Source organism: Leptonotus elevatus, chromosome 13 (assembly GCF_054856555.1).
Source record: "Leptonotus elevatus isolate MCC_2025b chromosome 13, RoL_Lele_1.0, whole genome shotgun sequence".
In the NCBI taxonomy this organism is placed as follows: Eukaryota; Metazoa; Chordata; class Actinopteri; order Syngnathiformes; family Syngnathidae; genus Leptonotus; species Leptonotus elevatus.
Window position 1 is genome coordinate 13,709,567 of NC_141251.1, and position 23,545 is coordinate 13,733,111.

A 23,545-nucleotide genomic window follows, 5' to 3' on the forward strand; every position below is an offset into this window, starting at 1 on the left:
TTCTAATTTCTCTTCTTCGATTGTAAAAGGGCAGACGATACCTTGATACCTTGAAATGAGGCCTGATACTGATACAAATGCAGTCAAATGCAGTTTGGAATTCGTGAATTTGCCTAGTCAAGAATTAAAAAAACAAACAAAAAAAATCTAGCCTATCCTCTCCGTTACTTGCTAAAAAAAAACAACAACCTCACCTATTCACAGTTTTGTGCTTAGACCAAAGAATCGAATCAAATAGAATAGAATAGAATGCATTTATTGTCATTTTACAGCAGATAGACAATGAAATTGGGAGCACTGTTCGATTTGGTGCCTAGTAAAAAAATAAAAAAATAAAAAAATAAAAAATACTAACAATGAAATAAAACAGCATACAATGTAACTCAGTTGGCAAAATTGGAACAACAAGAACATGTATTGAATAGAATTGTGATAACTATCGAGCAGGTAAAGTGACTTTGCATCTTGGTGCCATGAAACTATTTTAAAGTGAGTTTAGGAGCTTCATGCGCTGCTTTGCTGCCATCTTGTGGCATCTGTAGGTTATGATAATCGTTTTAAAGGCGGCTGTCAGTTACTTATGGATTTTTGCTATTTGTGCCTGGTCTCGGCCCTCATCCCCCACTAATAGCACGATTTGCGTATGTGATTGTAATTTGCAGTGATGCACAACTGCATTTTATTATTAATAACAATAATGCATCGGATTTATATAGCACTTTTCTCGGCACTCAAAGACGCTTTACAATGGAACGGATACATTATTCATGCACTCATTCATTATTGATGGATGAGTGAGTACCGATACCAGGTATCAGTATCGTATGGAGGAGTGAATCTGCCAAAAATAAATAAATAAAATTCCCAAATTTTAAATCAATATAATAATAAACGCATTTTTTACGTTACTCTTCCGTCGAGTTGGAGCTTTGCAATGGTGTTTTTGTTGCCTAAAAAATTATTTAGGGCGTGGCACAAAGTGCACCTGTGGTTTTGCCACTTAAAGCTGCTCTATGTATGATTTTGCCCAAAAATATCTTTGCAATATAATTTTTATGTGAGTGAAATGACTGAACATGTGACATTGAATCCATGTATATTTCATATATTTCTTTTGTTTGATAGTTTTACAGAGTTTATCATTATTATCATGGTGTCTTATTTGTATTTTTTATTAATACTATGGTTTTAATTCATTGTGTATATATCTTGTAATTGTTTTTCTTTTTTTCGTTTTTTACCTTTATGGACCCCAGGAAGATTAGCTTTTGCACATTGCAAGAGCTAATGAGGACCCAATAAACAAACAATAAACAATATTTGACCATTTATAACTCACATTGGGTACTCCTGCAAGTCTCTGGCCAATAGTTTTCAGTCTGGATTCGAGTTTGAATTTCCCACCCTCTGCCTGCGGATGTGACGTCATGCGCGCAGTGTGTCCGTGAAAAAGGAGTGTGCAATTTCATTTTTCAGCCACTCGTGGCAGTAGAGATCCAAAATTCATTTTCCTGCATTGCGCAGCTTTAAGGCTTAAGTCTTTTAAACAATACCTGCACTTTCAGCGCTCTATATCAAACATTCAAATGATGGCCAATACATTTTTTTTTTACTTCATTTTCATGCACGTGCAAACACAATGCACACTTCGCTTATTGACATTTACGGAATTTTAAGGGGAAATGCTATTTTGGGATATATGGGTCTTCTTTTAAAATGATCCGTCATTGTTTTGTTTTTTTGATGAATATTTTTGTAGGCCTATCAAAAGTACTAGTGGTAACGATACTTTGTATAGGCAACTACCTAAGAGTTGAGTAAGGTCTAAAAAAAAAAGTTTAAGTCATTTTATTTGAAAAGTAATTCAACCATGGATATTGAAATAAAGCAAACAAAAGTACTCTTTTTTTTTTTTTTTTTTAAACACGTCACAAACTATAAATCAAAAGACTAGTAATTAAATGTGCAATAAAAAGTGCACGTTGTCAGGCGGCACATGGCTACCCCGCAATTATGCAGAGAGAAGCTAAAAGAACACGAAGAGGCACAAGAAGAAGAAAAAAGCCGAAGGGGTTAACAGGGGGAGGGCGACCACTGTGAGGCGGTGGAGGAGGGTGGGGTGTATGCTATAAAAGTCACTCAAGAGAGCCCGTAAGTCAAACGTGCCATGCTCGTTTGCTTTGCCCCCCCTTCCTCCTGCAGGATACCTTGAGGTGCGAGAACCCCCTTCCTACTCGCACCACCGACCTCCTCTTCCGCACCCCGCCACCATTATGGAGGACTTCTTGAAGAGAGCGGAACACGCGAGCGAGGACTCAAAAGGTCGAAGACATCTTTAAGAAACTTGCTTGGTTCCGATCCAAACGGGCTCTCGTTGCGTGGCCGAGCCGTCACATGGCGCACGATGCGGACAAAAGCGGAAACGTTTCTTAAGTGGCCTTGAGGACGAAAAAAGTGTGAATTAAGGAGTTGATGCGCTACGAACTGGATCCGAACCAGCAGATCCACACGTGTGTTTCTCTCCAAGTGTAAACAATTAGTTCTTTATTCCGTGAGAAGCCCGTGAGATCTGCTTTAGCACCTTCATCCCGAAGTGGACTTTTGGGGGACTGCGTCGATCCGTTTCCCCTCACTTTTTGCATTGCTGATCCCCGAAGTGGCTCCGAAGTGGTGTTGCGGCTCCTCGTCCCCGGCGGATCCGGAGATCGGAGCCTCTGCACCGGGCGGAGGCGGAGCCGCAGCGACCTCGGAGGCTCCGAAGGGCGGCCGCGTCAGGAGGATGGTGCGGCTGGCCGCAGAGCTCCTGCTGCTCCTGGGACTTCTCCTCCTCACCTTGCACATCACCGTGCTCCGGAGCAGCCCGCTGCCGCCGGCCAACGTCAGCCTGAGCCTGGATCAGAGCGAGGTGAGCCCGGTGGGGGTCTTCGCACTCACAGATGGGTCTGATCAAATATGAGAGTCTGTTGACACATGTGCGGAAGCGAGGCTGTCCCCAGGGTGTCCCCCGGGGATGGCAGTCAGTCAAGTCAGTGAGCACGCGGGGTCAGGGGTCAGCCCCTCCAACCGCAAGGCTGACACACCCCCTGTTGTTATCCTGGAGGGGGGGTTTAAATGCTTGCCACGGGCACTTCTCTGTCATCATGCACACATCACTGTCATTTTGGGTGATGAGATAGACGGGTCAGAGGTCAGGCGGACCCCTAAAATGCACCCCTTTTGTCTTCCAACCTGGTGGGCCAGTGCCTTGCTCAGGGGCACCCCAAAGGTAGTCAGGAGGAACTATACGCTTTAGGACCTTCAACTGCACTGCTTTTTGAACCATTTGCACTACAGCTGTCAAAATTAATTGATTAACCGACAGCTAATACATGATAAAATTCATCGATAGGTATTTGCACTTAACTTGATTAACAATGTAAAAAAATATATATATATATTAATAATGTATTAAATACTTTTTTCTTTTTACCATTTTTAAGTAGGCCTCCCCCCAAAACTGATAATGTAGATCTTGACAGATAATGGTAATAAAGTGATAAAGGTAATATATATGTTCATTTTTCAATCTAAAGTACTCCATTTAATGTTTTGAAAATCTAAGACTATTTTCAAGCAGAAGTTGGAGCGTTAAAAGTTTGGTGTTAAATGATTCAGAGTTAATTTCAACCCCCAAAGTGTATTTTTAACACTGAATGATTTAAATGGTGGCCAGTGTTGAAGCTTTTTATTTTAATTTTTTTATTTTTTATAATTGCATTACATTTTGGGTAGAAATATTATGATAATATCAGTCAGGGTTTTTGAAATTATATTATTGGTGAAATTATTACATTATTGTTTTTATTTTGGTAATAAAAAAAAAATTCATTACATTTTCAGGACATTATTACATGGTGCTACAGTCTTTCATGAAAACAGACTGATTATCTTTAGGGTTTAATCAAAATAAGACATTTGTGAACATCTGCTTTTACTTTGGAAAACAAAGACCAAACCAGTAACTGGATCGGTTTCAAAAGGGTTGGTGAGTACAAAAGTCTTGTGTGATGTTTAGTTGTTTTTTTAATCCCTAAACAATACCAAATAAACAGCAATAAAACAACAATAAAAGAAAAAGGTTGTGTAATTTAGTGACTAATTGACAAAGGGTAACATTTTGTTTGCTCTGTAGTTTAAAACATAACGACACGACCCCACCAAATTTCACAAGGGGAACATTTGTCAACATGTCACCTCTTAAGAGATGCTGTAACAGTTTAACTGCCTATTTTAACAGCAGTACAAAGCACACAGACAGACACCAGTCGAACCCCGAGTCCTGACCCAAAGGTTAGGTCTGGGATCAACGGGCTTTTTAGCCAGTGTTGAGCACCTTCCGGCTGCTTGTTGATATATTTTTAGTCTGCATCTGCAACACAACAAATATTTTCTTCACGTCTCAATGATGAATTTGATATTTTTATAACCAACGGAATGGTAACCACCCACCCACACCATCCCCAGCTTAATTAGCACTTATGAATGAAAAGAATGTTTCCCGTAACATAAGGACGGTATTGGGACTTTGCGTTACTGTTAGTACCATCACTGCAAGTCTATGTTCAGCTGGATGTGAAGACATGCAAAGCGGGAGGAAATATGTCAAGAATGTGTGGAATATTTGACACACGGCCAACTGTTGGATTGGGCAGGCAGGGCGAGGACCAGGACGAGTACCCCCTCACCCGCCCCCACACCCTGCAAAAAAAAACGTTAAAAATATAGAACACAAACTACTAAAATCATTTTGTAAATGTCTTTAGCTGTTTGTTTACACTGTTCACCCTATTAGTAAAAACTAATATATATCTTATGCTGTATCCACTGCATACCCAGCGTGTGGATATGCTCCAGTGGTCCACCACAGAGCAGTGATGTCATCTTTGAGTGAGGCTTGTCACAACCCAGGAGGTGCATTGTCATTCCAAGGTGTCAGATTGAAAATGCTAACCACAGAGGCACCAATGACAGAATGCACCTGTAGCATTGCAGTGTAAAATGGAGGCAATGTCACACACAAACACGGTGTTGTGCAAAATCATAGGCCACCGTTGCATTTGTTATTTAAGCAATTATATTATGCCAATATAGTGGAGAGTGGTTTCTTTATTGGGTTGCTACACAGGACTAGTAGAGATAAACTGGGCGGACATGTTCAGAGAAAATAGTCTTTTTGAAGCCGATGACGATTTTTCGCAAAAAAAACAAAAACGGTTTAATTAAAATATATAATGCATAAAAATTACATTAAATTACATAAAATGACCTTATCAACAAATGTCATTATATTTTGAATATTTAGACACCCAATGTTATTATGTTGTATATATAGATTTATTTTTACTAAATAAAGAGACCTGCAGCGTCACTTGTGTGCAACTGCTTTAAACGGTTACAGTGCATAAAAGGTAAAAATGATCTGCAAACATCGTCTGTTTGGCTGATGATTATTGGCCAATGTTTGAAGGGCCATCATTGGTTGCTTTAATTGACCGGCTGATTAATGGGTTGGGCCCTAAAAATTAACCTCTTACAACTGGGGATGTTAGCACAAAATCTTTAGGCTTCTGCTAGAAATCAAAGAAATGTCAGGAAAAGCCTACTAGAACAACTGAACTGTATTTGGTGTTATTCAGAGGCATTTTAAATGGTGGCATTTGCAGTATGTGCTGACTAGAATTTGACATGAGTGAATGTTATTGGTTGTTTATGAACAGCCGCAACCCCAGATATTACAGATTGAACAGGGATGTGTTTAGCCTATTTTTATTTTTTTTGTAATAGACTGAACATCGTATAAATCTTCCAATTAGGTTATGGGTTGAAGAGTTAAAGCGTTTTTGCGGTATTGTTTTTATATATATATATAATTGTATTTAAATTACCTGGATTGGCTGGCCAACAGTTCAGGGAGTACCCCGCCCACTGCCCAAAGCCATCTGAGATAGGCTCCAGCGCCCCCGCGACCCTTGTGAGGAGAAGCGGTTAAGAAAATGGATGGCTGTATTTAAATTATTTATATATTTTATTTTATTTTTTTGTCTTTTTCTGACACTTTTACCACATTTTATATATATATATATATATATATATATAATTATATTTAAATTATTTATATATATTTTTTATTTTATTAATTAATTTATTTATTTTGTTTCCTTTTCTGACACTTTTAACAATTTTCTCAATTAAACAATGTATGTCATTTTGACGCTGAAGTTTTTTTCCTTTTTTTTCCTGAGAAACAAATTATAACAGGAGGGTTAAAGACCGTCTTTCATCACCAGTCTGTTGCATCTCAAAACATCTCCCTGCTGTCTGTGACCAAATCTTGTCAAGTCTTGGTCAAATCTCACGCTCTTGTGAGTCTAAACAAAGAACGGGAATCATGGCGGCGCCAGAGTGGCACGTCTCCAAGAAGGAGCATTTGGCGACATTTTGCATTCATCAAGAATGATGACAATTTGGAGGCGATTTGCAAAATATGCTGTGCTGCTTTGAAGTTCATCGATGCGGTGGCACGACAGCACAGAATTCCGGCAGTGTATCATGATTTACATCTTTATTTGACAGATGAAACTTATATTAAAGATTTGAATTATAATTTTATTTTGTATTTCTTTCATGATTTGTAACGTAACCAAAGAATGACTGGTGTGACCAGGCAAGTTGCTTTAGTTTTCCGCCTACGTGAGTGCAGTGTTGAGAAGCATCTGGCCCAATGTGCAACGGCCTTCATTTCCTGCCAGCCCCCCGGGGGGAACGGACCCCTGAGTTGTTCCCAATTGAAAATGGAGTCATGCCCCTTTAAGCAGCCGTCACAAAGTGAAAAAAGGGGAAGCGGGAAAAGAACAGGAGCGAGAGTAAAGGGGTGTGCGGGGAGGGTGGCTTGTGTGCATGTGTTCATTCACGGCTTTTGAGAGTAATGGGGGGGGGGGGGGTGACACCATGGGGGGCCCAGATGAACTGAGGGACCGTGTGTCACTTTTGATCTCCAAATTAAAGCGCACGGCTCATTGAGAACGATTGCACGGGACTGAAGGCAAGTGGAGCGCAGCCTGACTTTTTAAAATATATACACATTTTTTTGGACCACTTTTAATATGCTTCTGACTCTGGACTATATTAAAGACAAATGAGAAAACAGCATGTTGTTTCCCCTCAATTTCCACTGAGGCTCATATGGAAAAGAGAGATGTGCTCACTTTGACACTATCAGGAAGTGACGGAGGTTACACAACTCAGACGTAATTCCTTTCTCATGACTAATTCGCGCTTCTTCTTTTTTTTTCAACTACGGGTTTTTGGCTATTCGTTTGCTGAAATACTCGTCTGTAATTTGAGCACATAACAATGTGGTTGGCCCTTTACACCGCTGATATCGACATATTTGTGCTTGTAAATGAAAGCGACTTAAGTTACTTTAAGTAGTTACAATTTATTAGTTATTCATCTAATAGTGTAATACTTTTCAGCCCCATTAATCTAAACATGGTATTCTGATTAATATTGCGTTTGTGGAATATGAGTTGAGGAGCAAAACCTGCAAATATGTATCCATTTCAGTGGGCGGTCATTTTGCCACTGTCCACTGAAAATGACGTCACAATTAGCTCACCTGTTTTTCTGAGTTTGGTCATGTGCAAGCAGAGCTGTGATTGGTTGTAACCTGAACAACTGTGATGCCATCTTCAGTCCACGGCAAGTGACGCAAAATGGCCGCCCTCTGAGATGGATAAAAATGGGTGGATTTTGCTGCTTTATTCGTAGTCCACAAGCACAATACTGAAACAAAAAAAAGATAATTGAATGAAACCCAATATTTAAGTAAATAATGATAATAATAAACTTTTAAAAAAAAGAAGTAATATTTGAAGTAAATCCCTAATCCAATAATATTTTTCAATGGGATGTATTTATTTATTTATTTTAAATAAAGATATCACCTTCCAAGAATTGCTTTTTCCCCCCCAAGCAAAATTAACCATACATTCAATGTTTTAGGGTTTGTTTTTAGTGCGTTTTCAAAAAAATATACTTTAGAACTACCCTCTTCATCGTTTTAAAGGGATACTTGACTCATTGAGCCATTTTCAGCAATAAAATGTTAATATTTTGCTCAGAATTAATTTGCTAACTTCATGTATAATCAATACCTTTAAAGCTAATTTTGCCACTTGCTGTCGACTGAAGATGACATCACCTGTGCTGAGGAAATAGGTAACGACCAATCATGGCTCACCTGTTTTCTGGGTTTGGTCAGCAAACTGAGCCATGATTGGTCGTTACCTATTTCCTCAGCAAAGGTGATGTCATCTTCACTCGACAGCAAGTGGCAAAATTAGTCTTTAAAGGTATTCATTGTTCATGAAAAATAATGAAGTTATCACGTACATTATAGACAAAATATTATCTTCTTACTGTTGAAAATGGCTCAAGGAGTCAAGAATCCCTTTTTAGTATTGAAATGTTATGCTTATAACACATTGAATAAAGGCCGGTATCCTATTTAAAAAAAAGTTTTTTCTTCCTGAAAAAAGTATTACAGTCATAACATGGTTAAGCAAACTTTTAAAACATAATGTATGTTAATGTTTTTATACAAATATATTACATACAAATATAGTACATACTACATAGCGCTATATAAATAAAGGTTGAAGACTTGACTGTAGACGTTTATGCGCACACTCCAGTCAAATTGATGCCGACACTGTCAGACTATCTTGATTTTATACTGTAGATGTGCTCGATATTGGTTTGCCTTCAAGTTTTTACAGCTTGCATCAACAACTGGCAGTCAGTTTACGGTCTGCAAAATAGTTGACATGAGCCGAGCATAAATCAAATGGTATTATGGTCTTAAATGCTAAAAAGTGAAACGGCACGACTGCTGCAATGGGAAGTAGGATCATACGTTAAAGTTTGACATGACATCATCTAAAGTGGAGTTGGGATTAGATCATTTGACTGACTGCCACGTGTATAACACAAGCATCTGACAACAGAATATTCATCTGGATCAGATTACACAGAAAAATTAAGGATTTACCCCCCCCCCCCCCCAAAAAAAAACAGTCTTGTTGCGTTTCATGATGCAATTATGTATTATTTTGATGAAATAAAATAAATAATAAATAAAATAAAATAAAATAAATAGTTGTATCTGAAGGATAAAGTCTGCTCATGTTAACAACAACAGCACAGTAGAAGTCAAAATACATTAGAAAAACAACTCATATGGTTATTTTTTGTCCTTTTGCAAAAATGTATTAACAGAGTACTTAAATAGTCTTAGAATTTGCAAAGGTTTGCAATAGAATTAAAGTCATATGTACATTTATAATCCATTCATCTATGCTGTGCAGCTCCATTCGCAGTACCTACACTGGCCCAGAGCGAACCTTGGTTGTGGACGAACATAAACACAATATTGTGCTATTTTTTTCCCCAACATGAGCTTTTTTTAAATATATATATTACCAACCTCCCCACAATATTGTGCTAATTATCGTATTGTGAGGTTTATATCATGATAACATCGTATCCTAATGTTTGGATATCGTTACATCCCTTGATTTGACAACCTCCCCCCCCCCCCGACAAATGCTCCTTTGGCTCCCAAAAACCCAAAGTAATGATTTTGCAATGTTTGCTTTGGGTTGACACTGCGATGGAAAACCATCACTTTCACACGAGTTGGTCTTTCAGCCAGCATCAGAGCGTGCTATATGCGTGCACTGCATATTACTATGTTAAAATATCGACATCCTCCGTCGGTTAAAACAGGAAAAGCATTCAGTCCAACACACACTGAAAGCAGTTGCTAGACAGATGATTTAGGATGATTATGTTTTGGCTAAAGCAGACTACAGTTTCTGGCTTTGCTATTTGGAGCTCACACAGTTGAGAGAGATTTATGGCGGAGGTAATGTCCGCATGAATGTCTTGTCAACATGGGAGATCATCCTAATATTGTTGGATGTGCACACGCCAAGTCGCATACTCTGAGGTTGTTTTTCTCATTCACACCTGACATTTAAAGGATAGTAAAACTGTCTTGTATCAGGGTTTCACAAACCAACGATAACATATGTTCCTTTCCTCCCTTTGGCAGAATATCATCCACGCACAAAGCAGCTCGTTGGACCAACGGACTCCCGAAGGCTCCTGGCGGTCTGGCGCAGACCGCCGCTTCACTCATCGGTCCTCCGCCCTGCCGTGGGGGCAAGGCGCAGGCAGTAACGTCCACAAAGATGGCCCCGGAGCTTTCCTCCTGGATCTGCAGAATTTCCCCGACCTCTCCAAAGCTGATATCAATGGGCAGAATCCCAACATACAGGTGATCATGTGTGACTGTGCACCTGCCCCGCCGCTTTTCATGCTTTCACTAACTCGTAAGACATGGCTACTCAAGCAATCAGGACAGGAAGGGCGAACAGGAAGATGGAGAATAGTTTGGTGCACATCACTGACCCTCCCTTTCTTCCTTGCGCTCCTCTGCCTCCCCCTCTATCCCACTTCCTGGGATGTAGTGAAGCTTAGACTTTGAGGTCTCATGTCCATCATAATGACAAGTGAAAGGCAGACATTTGCCCGCAATGCTCGGCCTCACGCAGGAATACAGCTGGCGGCTTATGTAAATTTGTGGCGAACCCTCATCCATAAATTCCTCCGGGTGCAGATGGCCGGCTAACCAGCGCTATGTTTAAATGATTCTCCGGTTTTAATCTAGCAAGGGGGTCCCTTCATTTCTGCGAGCATCACCGCTAAATCCGAGGACGAACAAAGTGTATTAACATCTCAAGATGTGGGAAGAGAGAGGAGCCACCAATTGAGCAAGGGCGTGAGGCTGTGGGAGAAGAGGGGGAGGAGGCGGGGGTCTTTGATCCTGGGATTCATCTGGCTTTCATGGTCTGGAGGAGGCTGAGGAGCCCTTTGAACTTTGTGTTTAGGTGGAGAGAGCCAGTGAGGTGGGAGGGTGGCTGAGGGGCAGGGGTGCTGGTCCCGTGTCTCATCTGGGAGGCACATGTGTTTGTACAGAAAGGGGGAGGGAGGGTTGGGGCTCTGGGTGGGGGACGTGGCTATCGGGAGGTGTCACCTCTTTGCACCCAGTTGATCCGTTTGGTCGAGGAGAAGAACCATTAATAAGATTGGCCTCAGAGAAATGTTCATTTTCTCCTTGAATGACATGCCACAGTGACTACGTTAATTACGTTACTCGAATATTGGCAATAAATGTGCAAAACCTGAAAAGTCTCAAACCCGAATAAGACCCCTGAGGTACCCCATTTCTAACCCGATTATTTGAGTAAGCCCTGCCTGCGGAGCCCAGTTCAAAGCGTGGCTCAATGTGGGGTGGACCTAAAAGTTTCACTCCACTCACACTGATTTACAACCTCTAAGTGGCTTATTCTTCTTTTCTTTTTCTTCTTCTCTTTTTTCTTTTTCTTCTTCTTTTTAACTACTGTATTTCCTTGGTGGCTTAAATGATCCGCGGTCTTATACGCTTATAATTTTAACACATTATTGAACATAGAAAATTACAAACTGACAAAAACCCAAATACTAAGCTCACCCATCTGGGGAGTGTGCTCTCGGTTTGGGGCATTTGGTACTGCACCCATCCCATTCATTTGTATGTACAGGACATCTTTTGAAGATGGCAAATCCAGGTCCAAAAAGTAAAAACCCTGCCACAATTTGGCTTTAGCCCCTTGTGCGCTAGCACTCTAGCAGGTAAATGAGCACACGGGGAGCTAGCTAGGGAGCTCGCTTGCTAGCACCTGGGGCTAAAGCCAAACTGTGGCAGGGTTTTTACTTTCTGGACTTGGATTTGTCACCTTTGCTTTTGAACCCAGTAACCTCGACCATAGATATCGATAAGAACACTACATGGCTCATGCGCCTAAGGCAATGAAAAGTAAGGTTGTCACAGGGCGGCCATCTTGGGATAGGGCTGCTCAAGTACCCATAACATTACAGTCAATAGAGTACAGTAGATTGCTCAACTTCCCCAAATTGTTATTTTTGTTGTTAGATATGTGACATGAGATGACACAAACAACTACGCCGTGTTTTTCAGAAAATAAATCTGAGATTTAAAAATTTAGGCTGAATCATAGCCACATTAAGAAAGTTTGTGATAAACCAATCCGTTTATAAGAGTTAGGAGTATTTCCAGCCATCCATTTTCTTAACCGCTTATTCCTCACAAGGGTCGTGGGGGGCGCTTGAGCCTATTCCAGCTGGCTTTGGGCAGTAGGCGGGGTACACCCTCAACTGGTTGCCAGCCAATCCAGGAGTTACGAGTATTTAAGTGGGTCAATTATCCACCCTATCAACGTCTACAGCACGGACACCAGAGCAGTCCCCTGTCTTAAGATGGCCGACCACGCTGCCGACTCCGCCTTGAGCCATCTAGTGTTCTTACAGATATAATCTTGGTCTTTTTAGTACAGTAACTACATGTTAAACGACTGACTGACTTGAGTACATTGATTTCTCTGTTGCGTTTTCATGTTATTTTCTGTCTCTACGGAGAAAATGCCACCGTGTGTTTATATACACACACACACACATATATATATATGCGCGTGTGTATATAAGTTTGGAGCGAGGAGGAAATCGACTACTTCATTAGTGTGGTGAGCGACACGAATATAATGTCTTTTATTGACCGTAGAAAGTTAAAAGCGGAAGTGATGTCTATTTGTGTAATATCCGTACGTCGGGTTATCCCGAATGTTTCAGAAACCGGAATTTTGACCTTCACCCGAGTATTGACTGCATGCTGACATCAGGGAATGTCAGCAACAAGCCCTAATGTTCATCCTCCATCTAATGGATCCTCTGGTTCTTGAATCAGCGTCTTTTCGATCCAAATTCAGGCCAAATTCTTCTAAAAGAATAGTCAGCATGACTCTGAAACGGCCTTTCTTCTTTTTATGGAAGGTGACAATTGAGGTTGTGGATGGATTGGAGGCACACGAACCAGAAGAAGGCCACCGCAAGGAGAGCAAACCGAACTGGGCTTCCCCTAACTGGAGAAACTGGTGGCCTCGCACCTCCTCCAGCACTCATCAAGGGCAGGAGCACGATCGCTCCTTCGGAAGCGACGGTGAGGACAGCAACTTCTTGAGGCCGCCGGCGGACTGGGACCGGAGAGGAGGCGCAGGAGACAGAGGCAAACCCCAAATGGAATATGGTGAGAAGCGCAGCAGCAGCAAAGAATATTTACAGTACAATTCATGGTCTAGCATGTCCACATTTGGCCACGGTTTGATGTAAGATGTATAATTTACAGATTTGCTGATTCAGGCTGTCACCATAACAAGTGCCGCTATCCCCAGACAGGCTTTTGGCAGCGCTTGCTTGAAACCTTTTAACACTCTTTTATGAGAAGGATTCCTCTATGGTGTCGAGCTCGCTAGGTGACACGATTTAAATGCTTCTTAACATCAAAGTTGAGCGGCAGGAACGAGGCCAAAAGCACTGCTGGGCCGCCTCGCCACTCTCAAAACACTCTCCAAGAGTAACCCCGCACTTAAATCAGCTGTGGAAGAATTTACACTCACTGTCATACAGTGTGGCGCAGTCCGAGTCGTAGCATGCCCAAACCAATGCGGTGGAACAGGAATGCGGCCGCTGTGGAAAATGTCACTTTATCTGCTCACACTTTGACTTAAGCGGTTAGGCGTGCGACTTTATAGTGATTTCCTGTCAAACCCATGTCCATGTCCAATGTTTTTAGCTTATCACCGTGGTCAGCTCTTGTTTATCTTTTACGTCGTGTGACACTAACGGGCAGGGAACTGTCCAGTCTTCAGATCTCAGAGATTTAAAATCGGGAATCAGAATTGTGAAGTCAGTTCTGGGAATGGCGGATAACATTTTTTAATTTTTAGTAGTCACCGATACCGATACTAAGTGTTCGATACCACCGGTATTTTTAGTATACATAAAATTTCTCAAAATAAACAATGACAGATCATTTTAAAGAACAACATATAATATATCGCAATAGAGTATTTTACTTAAAATTGCATGACATTCATAGCAATTGTATAGTCTTCTAATTTCTATTGTCGAGTTCCTGATCTTAAATTGGCCACAAGAGAACAAACTGACACCTCTCAAGCAACAAGTAAATTTAGGAGTTATTACATCTGGATACAAATGCGGACGGTCATAGGTCTCACTTGCTCTTTGGTTATAATTAGGGGTGTCAAAATTTGTGTGTTAATTTTGTGCAGCAGATACGTCCATGTCAACATTTAGCAGTAATAAATTTGCATATATTTCCAGTTGACTGGGGTCAAGTTGTATTTTACCATTTTAAAAATATGCAGATTAATACGAAAAGAAAAATGCACTGAGCTGTCACTAACGTCTTACAAATGCAATTATGCCATCTAATGGCAGAAAAATGACCAATACAAATCAATATCACACAATTTTTTTTTTACAGTACATCTTTTTAATTTGAATTCAATTTTATGAATTATTCTGAAATTACTGTATCAATGACTAAAAAAATGCAGCCATATTTCTATTAGTTTAACATTTTCCCACTTTTATGTTAACAAGAGAATGAAAACGTTATATAAATATTGTACATTTTATTGTTCATGTACAGCAGATATAAAGTTTGCGATTAATCGTGCATTAACTATTGAAGTCATGCGATTAATTACGATTAAAACATTTAATCGCCTGACACCCCTAGTTTAGTTATAATACTTTATTGTGGAAAAGAAGGAGCTTTAGATGTCTATCTGTTCACAAAAAGGCGACAGATGGCAAGGAGCAGGGGGTGTTGTATATAAGAGGGTTTGGACCTTGTCCAGAAAGACTTCCATCCCAACATATTAATTCTCCTCATTGATGGAGTGCTGCTTTCCAGACGAGCATGTCAGTGAAATCTGTGTTTGCATGCGGCTGTGCAGATGGGCTCCGGCAGTCGAAGAGCCGACTGTAACTGTTTCCATGTATGCCCATTACCGCCATGTGCTCGACGATAATTGGACTTAAGGAGGATTTCTTGCCAATTCACTTCCCATTCTCAATGGGATGAATCACGAATAGAACAACTAAATGGTGTCCAGGGTGTGCCTCCACTTGGAAGCGCTGCGCTAAATGTCTTAAATCATTGGTGGAATTTGCTAAATCCATGCTTGTTTCTCCACTCACTGACTGAACACACACACACACTGCTCATTGCCTTGGCATTATTTGTTTAACAATCATCCATTAGTTGAGCCAATCCATACGCACACAGAAAAGCTCATCTGGGAAATACTTTACGGGGGGGAACCGAGAATGTTAAGCCCACCGCACTTCCTCTCTCATGTGGTCCCCTACTTATTATTAGTGGGGCAAGCTAATAGAGTAAAAGTTCAGCACAGCGTTGTAATCATTTTCTCTCCAATTCAGACTACATGGATGGAGAGGGCGACTGGAGTAACTGGTCAGTGTGCAGTGTCACCTGTGGAAATGGCAACCAGAAGAGAACCCGGTCTTGTGGTTACGCCTGCACTGCCACTGAGTCCAGAACCTGTGATATGCCAAATTGTCCAGGTAAATATTTGATGTTGGCATCATAATTAAAAATAAAGCCTTTACAACATTTTGATAGACACTCGACTGAGGTTATCATTTAACACTATATTAGTGTGGCTGTAGTTTGGAGTGGGGAACAATAACACTGCAACTTAAGAACTGATTTTCATAGTTTGGTTCTCGCTTTTAGCAACGTGAGAGAGCATAATACTATTTACACCTCACAATTTGGGGTACTAAAAGTTCTATAACCCTGCAAACTACAAACACAATAATAAGTCAAACTAGAATGTACTTAGTGGAGTGTAGACATCCTTATTATTCCTCCGTCCAGTCCCAACAGCCAACAAAAATTAATAACTAGTCAAATCACAACTAATCTCTCAAAACTGAGTACTGTACAAAAATTTAATAATTATTTTGATTTAGCTCTCGTATTGGCTGTCTACATTGTACTCCAACTTATTAAGCTTAGAGTAGATAGTTAGGTAATATATTATATATATTAATTAATTGATGGAGTTTAACCACCTTAAAATAATGTATAAAACCCATCATAAAATCTTACCAATTAACATGCAAATCCCTCCCCCAAAAAAGTGAGTACTAATTAAGAGGAACAGATATTTTTCCAAACCTAAATAAAGAACAAAACAAAAAGAATGATGTATTTCAACTCAAGGTGTCAGTTTGTGGAACAATCTGGATTATAAAACAAAATCATTAGAATTATTATTATTCTTTTTTATAAAAGCACAATTTCTGGAAAAATATAATTAGCACAAGGTCATTTAATTTAATTATTACTCAGAAAGCGTCTTGACTGTTTGCTGTCATTTATTTTGTGTTGACCTTTTTATTTTTTTGTGTATGTTGTTGATTAGGGACAGATATTGAACGTTTTTATTCTTTCTGTCCCCTTTTATTTCCCTTTCTTTAAAGAATGAAATTCTTTTTTTGAATGGAATTGAATGTGGACATTTTGGTGGCAATTGATTGTGTTTTTTTTTTTTAATGTTAAGCTTTTCAACGTGAAGCGTTTTTATCCACCTCAGAGGGCGGCCATTTTATCACTTGCTGTTAACTGAAAATGACATCACAGTTGTCAGGGCTCATGTAATGACCAATCACAGCTCAGCTTTAGAAGACAGGTGATGCATGATTGGTTGTTACCTGAGCCCTGTGATGTCATTTTCAGGTGACGGCAAGTGGCAAAATGGCCGCCATGAAACATTTTTTGCTTTTTTATTCATCTTCCATAAACACAATATTGATCAGAATACTGCATAGAAGATATTGTTTTTAAAAAATGAGGTCAAGAAGATACTGTAATCTGTTCCACACTTCACTTAGGTATTGAAGATGCTTTCAAGACCGCTGCGACTGAAGTGAGCCTGCTTGCCGGAACAGATGATTTCAATGCTACTGAGCTCTTTGGTGTTGGTATGTTTCCCTCTACACACCATCCCTCACTGAAATGTTCCCACTCTGTCAAAAGCACTTCATCAATCCACTGTTGCGGTCTCGCACTGTAACATTATCTGTCTTTATTGTTTTTATCATCCAATACCGGAACAGGATTTAGCATTTTAAAGTGTCTCCATGTCTCGTAGACACCGACAGCTGTGAGCGATGGATGAACTGCAAGAGCGACTTCCTGAAGAAATACATGACTAAGGTGGCCAACGACCTTCCCAGTTGCCCTTGCTCGTACCCAACTGAGGTGGCGTACAGCACCGCCAATGTGCACGACGCTCCTTCACGCAGAAATTTCCGTTGGAAAGATGCCAGCGGGCCAAAGGAGAAACTGGATATCTATAAACCCACGGCCCGCTACTGCATTCGCTCCATGCTGACACTGGAGTCCACCACACTGGCCGCGCAGCACTGTTGCTACGACGACAGCATGAAGCTCATCACGCGAGGCAAAGGCGCTGGGACACCCAACCTTATCAGTACCGAGTTCTCGGCCGACCTGCACTACAAAGTGGACATCTTGCCGTGGATCATATGCAAGGGAGACTGGAGTCGCTATAACCAGGCCAGGCCACCGAACAATGGACAAAAGTGTCGCCACAACCCTCAGGAAGAGGATTACTACAAGCAGTTTGAAGAAGCGAGGGAATTCTAGCCTTGACGATCGACAGAACTTCAAAATTGGATTGTTTTCACACGTTGAGGCTCGGAGGAATAAGACTAACTAGTCCTCTGACATAAGAAAACCTGAAAGACATTTTGTTGTCTATCAGTTGGAATTCTTTCAGTGTCGATTCCATTCTGCAATAAAGGGAGTTTCTATTCTTAAAGGGAAAAATAATAGTAGCTTAGATATTAAAAAAAAAAAAAAAACAGTTTGAAGGTTTGTCTCTTTAAGATTGTGTATGTGTGGCAAATATATGTGATTGTAGAATAAGGGAATCCTTCAGGATGCGGTAAAAGACTTATTTTGTCACTGGCAATATCCAGGTTCTCATCTCACGTAAGCTTGTGAATATGGTTATTAAGCATGCACATTGCATCTATCATTTGTGACTGTGCCCTCAGCCTCTCCGAGGAAGACCTCCGTTGTAAAAAGTATGCATTGTCTCTGTAAAGTATTTATTTTAGAAGTCTATTTCTGAATTGGTCATCTATGACTAGTCACCAGTTCACAAATGGTCAAATGCTAATTTGAGACTCCTCTCGCGCTAATCTTGCCATCAGGGTTGTCTTGAATTATGAAATAAACAATAATAGGGAGTTGAGGATGTGTGTGAATGCAATATTATGATAAAAATAATTTCCAGATTATAAATCTATAAATAAAAGTATAAAATGTTGATGCCTGTGTGTTTCCTCATTAGTCACTGGCTTTGCAGCAACTGATCTTGAAAAAGTATTCATACCCTTTGAACTTTTTCATTTTGCCATCATATGAAACATATGAACAGACAACTGCACACGTCAATGGTTTGTATTGAGATTTTATATGATGGACCAACACAAAGTAGCACATAATTGTGTGGTGGTGGTGAAAGCTTGGTAAATTTCTCTAATTTCTTGGTAGTGAAAATAGTACTCGTATTTTTCTGTCAAAGTTTACTCTTGATCTCATCTGGTCTCTGACTTAACTTGGACTCGGACTTATGTGACTCAGACTTGACTTGGACTCTGACCTTTGCGACTTGTACTTGACTTGGACTCTGGCCTTTATGACTCAGACCTTTGTGACTCAGACCTTTGTGACTCAGACCTTTGTGACTCAGACTTGACTTGGAACTTTGTGACACGGACTTGAATTGGACTGGCACCTTTGATTCCGACTTGACTTGGACTCTGGGCTTTGTGACTCAGACCTTTGTGACTCATACTTGACTTGGAACTTTGTGACACAAACTTGAATTGGACTAGGACTTATGTGATTCGGACTTGACTTGGACTCGGACCTTTGTGACACGACTTGACTTAGACTCAGACCTTGGTGACTCAGGCTTGACTTGGACTCAGACCTTGGTGACTCAGACTTGACTCTGACCTTGGTGACTCAGACTTGACTTGGACTCGGACGTTGGTGACTCAGACTTGACTTGGACTCGGACCTTGGTGACTCAGACTTGACTTGGACCTTGGTGACTCAGACTTGACTTGGACTCGGACCTTGGTGACTCAGACTTGACTTGGACTCGGACCTTGGTGACTCAGACTTGACTTGGACTCGATAACGGTGGACTTGACTACAGCCCTATTTCTGAAAGCAATAAATTTGACTTGATTGTATTTAGGGGTATCAGTACAAATACACGCACCACAAATTTATATTTGCTTAAAATGTTGAAAACCATATATATATTTTTTTCCCACTTCACAATTATGGGCTACTCTTTATTGGTTTATCACGTAAAATCTAGAAAAAAAATAAAAATACACAATTTTGAGATTGTAAGGTCACAAAATTAAAGTTTGAGGGTTATAAATATGGGTTCAAAGCACTGCTAATGAGAAACTGGTTGAACAGACATACCGATTTCTTTCTGCCCCCCAGAAATTAACACAAGCTTTCATTTTTCAGGAAACAGGCTGTATCATCTCAGCTTTGCCAATAGGATCAAACCCATTGCAAAGGGCTTTCATCCGTTTGATCCACTGCAACACATTGGTCCCTCCTTTTGATGGGATTCCTTTCAAGGCTCGACTACTGAAAGAGCCTCTTGAATTATATTTGTCTTTGGAGTATCGTCACATTCCAGTATAATTTTTGCAGCACGCACACACACACACTGTGCAGCCTGTCTATAGTAGGGACCTCTGACCAGCTGCAGCCATTGTCACACAGAGGAAGCCATTCATGGCGCGCTCATTCCTCCAGTTAACTGTACGCCACAGCTGGCCAAGTGCACAGCTCGTGTTTACAATGCAGCAAGCTCCTTCCGCACTACCGTGTCGCTTACTTTTCCACTCCTCCAAAACTCCTCAATATGCACCACTTGACCACAAATATTTATCCAGCAATGCATCTTCTCCAACTATAATGAAGCTGTAATTCTCTAAAGCTTCAAACTTCTTTATCATCAGATCCAAAGCCTGTCAAGTATTCTTTTAATGTGCGCTGTCCTCCCCGGTTACAGCATCGTTTGAAGCTAAGATTACAGTACACAGCCTGGATCGTTATCTATAGCAGGCCATCTGCTGCACAAGCCATTAAGAGCTAACGTGTTTGTCTTTATTTAGAAATATAAGGACTGGCCACAATATTAGGTACAACTGCACAATCCAAGTCACAAGGGATTTAATTATTAAAATAATGCTTTTTGATTTCCATTGTGAGAGTGTCAATTAAGCTACATTTCTTTTTTTTTTGCCCAGGGCGGCAGTTTCTGAGGGGCGGCACAAAACGAGGGGAAAATAGGAAGTTCATTCAGTTTTTCAATATGAGCAGCGGCTGAAATAAATGGCATGTGTGGGGATTTATTACATTTTGAGGTGGATCTTCTTTCTCTCTCTCACAAAATTGATCAAGTAAAACTTGATAGATAATGTTATCTATATGTTAATTTTCAGTCCAAAGTTCTACTTTTTGAATCTTGAGAATCTAAAACTCTATTCACAGCAAAAATTGGAGTGTTAAAAATTTGGTGTTAAATGTTTCAGAGTTGATTTCAATCCCTGAAGTGTATTATTAACACTGTTTGATTTAAATAGGGTTGAGTGTTTGAGTTATTTGACAGAGTTGATTTATTTAGTGTTAAACCAACTATGAAGAGAGTTAATCCATGGAACCTCCGCCCACTTGATTAGAACTGCTCTGATGCATGTGTAATAAGTTATTACATTATTGGAATTTTTTTTAAATTAGATTATCAGTATGGATTTTGTAATTACATTATAGGTTAAATTATTACATAATTGGGTTTTAATACAATTTTGATGATGTTAAGGACACATTTTATTACATTTTCAGGCGTTATTATAATTCAGAAAATTATTACATTATAGGGCACTACACAGCCCGATAATGATACCTAGTATCGGTACTCACCACCCTCCTAATTGTTTTTATTGGCCAGCCTCTTCGGGCCCCAGGTGAACACCACTCAAGTCAAAGAATGGCTATTACTCCGACATACCTAGAAAAACATGCCAATTCAACCCAAAGTAAATGCAAAAAAAAACATTTAAATGAACCATTGAACAAGAAAAAGGCATGGTTCATACATACCAGCAGCCTATTTTAAAAACTACAGAAAAAAACTGGCTGGTCTGGGTTGTGGGACGTCACTGGAGGCTCACTTTTGTGATACTATTTTAAGGATACTTCTCTCGTACATTTCAAAAGATGCAAAGCACCATGTTAGTGGTACATTGTTAAGGATCCGAAAGGGCTTGTTAAGAAATACCAAGATATGGTTGTTGGTATTTTACCATCTATTTCTGTTGAGAACCAATAGATGTTGAACATTCAGTTTTTATTTTTTTCAAGTTAATTTAAACTTTTCTATAGCTCATATCTCCATTAAAAACTAGTGTTTAATGTCCATGTGCTCTTTTGGGGTCTGTTTGAGTTCAACGTTGGGGTTCTTGTAAAGTAGCGGATGACTCAGAAGGCAACTCATTACGGAGTTGTGTAATTTTTATCCTCTCACACTCCCTTTCTTGCGTTGTGGAAGCATCTGGGCCACAATGCCATATGGTTTGAACTCCACCATAAATGAAAAGGTCTGTCTTCTAATCTGGAATATCTGATCAGGAACTTCCTCCACCCATTCTGACTGAGAAGCACAACAGGGGCGGGGCCAATTGCTAGGATGGAAGGTGAGAGCAGCTGAATAAACAGGTCAGGCTGTGGAAGAGCACAGTGACATGATTTGGCTCTTTCTTGATTGGCTGTGTTGGCCCGTTTTCATGAATACATTTTTCACTCTACAAATGTTTTGGCCGGACTGTGAGCGTGCATCCACACTGCAAAAACTTTCCAGAATTTGTATCTTATTTTAGGTCATTATAAACTATTCCCAAAAATCTAAAGGTTTATTTGACTTAAACCATTACAATAACATAAAAAGTTATTCATTTCATATATAATATATACAAGGATATTTGATACAATAATAGAGAGTTTGTAATTTACAAAAAACACCGATTTGGCTTTTCCAACTTAAGCGCTCGTCAATCATGACTCCAACAAAGATTGTTAAAAAGACTTGATAATTGTTTCCCCCCCTATAGAAATACCAATGTTAAGCATTGACTTTGAGTATTTTTTATTTTTCGATTTAAATATGTTAGATTTAGGCACATTGAGGGAAAATGTGTTCACTATAAACCATTCTGAAATATTATCTAGGTCAAAATTTGCTTCAGCCATAAGTAGGCCGACCTGGAAATCCACATGGAAAATAATAGATTAGTATCATCTGCAAAGGGTATTGGTAACAAGAAGACCATCCATTTATTCACACCAACTGTTGCTTAGGCTATCACGAATATAATTTGTATGTGTAGTAATTAACACTGTCAAATGGTCTTTCACTTGTCCACCGCTTTTCCACCTATTAAGGCACTCAAACCTCTGGGTTGGGAGACAACCACTCTACCACTGAGCCATGCCACTCCATAAAAAGGCTTTAGATAAAAGATAAAATAATAACTCCTAAAGCAAATTGAAGATATTGCTAAAGATGACTGTCTTACAGATCGTCAAAACCCCAAATTCAATGTCTCAAATTTTTTTATTATTACATAATATCAATAAAAAAAGACATTTAAGTAGAAATGTCAGGCTTCTGAAAACTATCTTCATTTCTATATACTCGACATTTGATTGGGCTTCCTCAGCCTGTGGCACTGCTCAGGTGTAATGGAAGCCCGGTCTGATGTCTCTCATCTTCCTCTTAACAATATCCCATAGATATTCTATGAGGTTGAGGTCAGGGGAGTTTGCTGCCCAATCAAGTAAAGTAACACCGTGGTTATCAAACCTGCCATTGGTTCCTCTGGCAGTCTGATCAAGGTTCCAAGTATTGATGGAAAATGAAATCAAGATTTCCATAGTGTGTCCGCAATAGGAAGCACACAGTGGTCTAAAATTTCCTGGAAAATGGTTTTGTTGATTTAAAGGTTTGCGTAAATTAGCCGATTAGGGTGGGACCAAATAGTTTACCCATATTAAAATGAGTGACAAAAAAACCAACACATTTTTAGACATACCCTGTATTCACTAGAAAGCGAATGGCTTGCTTAAGAGTAAAAAAAAAGAAAGAAAAAATCCGAGTCGCATACAGATCTTTTCCAAGGCAACAATGTCAGACAGTGGCTTTACTTCCTCGCGTAGCAGATCCTTTTGCAACAACTTGACACTCGTTCTGGTAAAACCTGCCTCCCTCCTGAGGGTCAATTCTGACTAAAAGAGACATCGCCAGCCTGTACACAGTGAATGTTGACCCGGTGAGTGGATGTTAAACAGTGACAG

General features: G+C 39.9%; 1 protein-coding gene across 1 annotated transcript; it reads left to right on the forward strand.

Annotated features, from left to right (window-relative positions):
* Positions 1–2,174: 2,174 nt before the first annotated feature.
* On the forward strand, positions 2,175–18,387 carry ism1 (isthmin 1). Its single transcript, XM_086092195.1, has 6 exons — positions 2,175–2,905; positions 10,157–10,381; positions 12,994–13,246; positions 15,475–15,618; positions 16,954–17,043; positions 17,214–18,387. Exons 1-6 carry the CDS (start codon positions 2,780–2,782, stop codon positions 17,729–17,731), a joined length of 1,356 nt encoding a protein of 451 aa, XP_085948321.1. The 5' UTR covers positions 2,175–2,779; the 3' UTR covers positions 17,732–18,387.
* Positions 18,388–23,545: the final 5,158 nt, after the last annotated feature.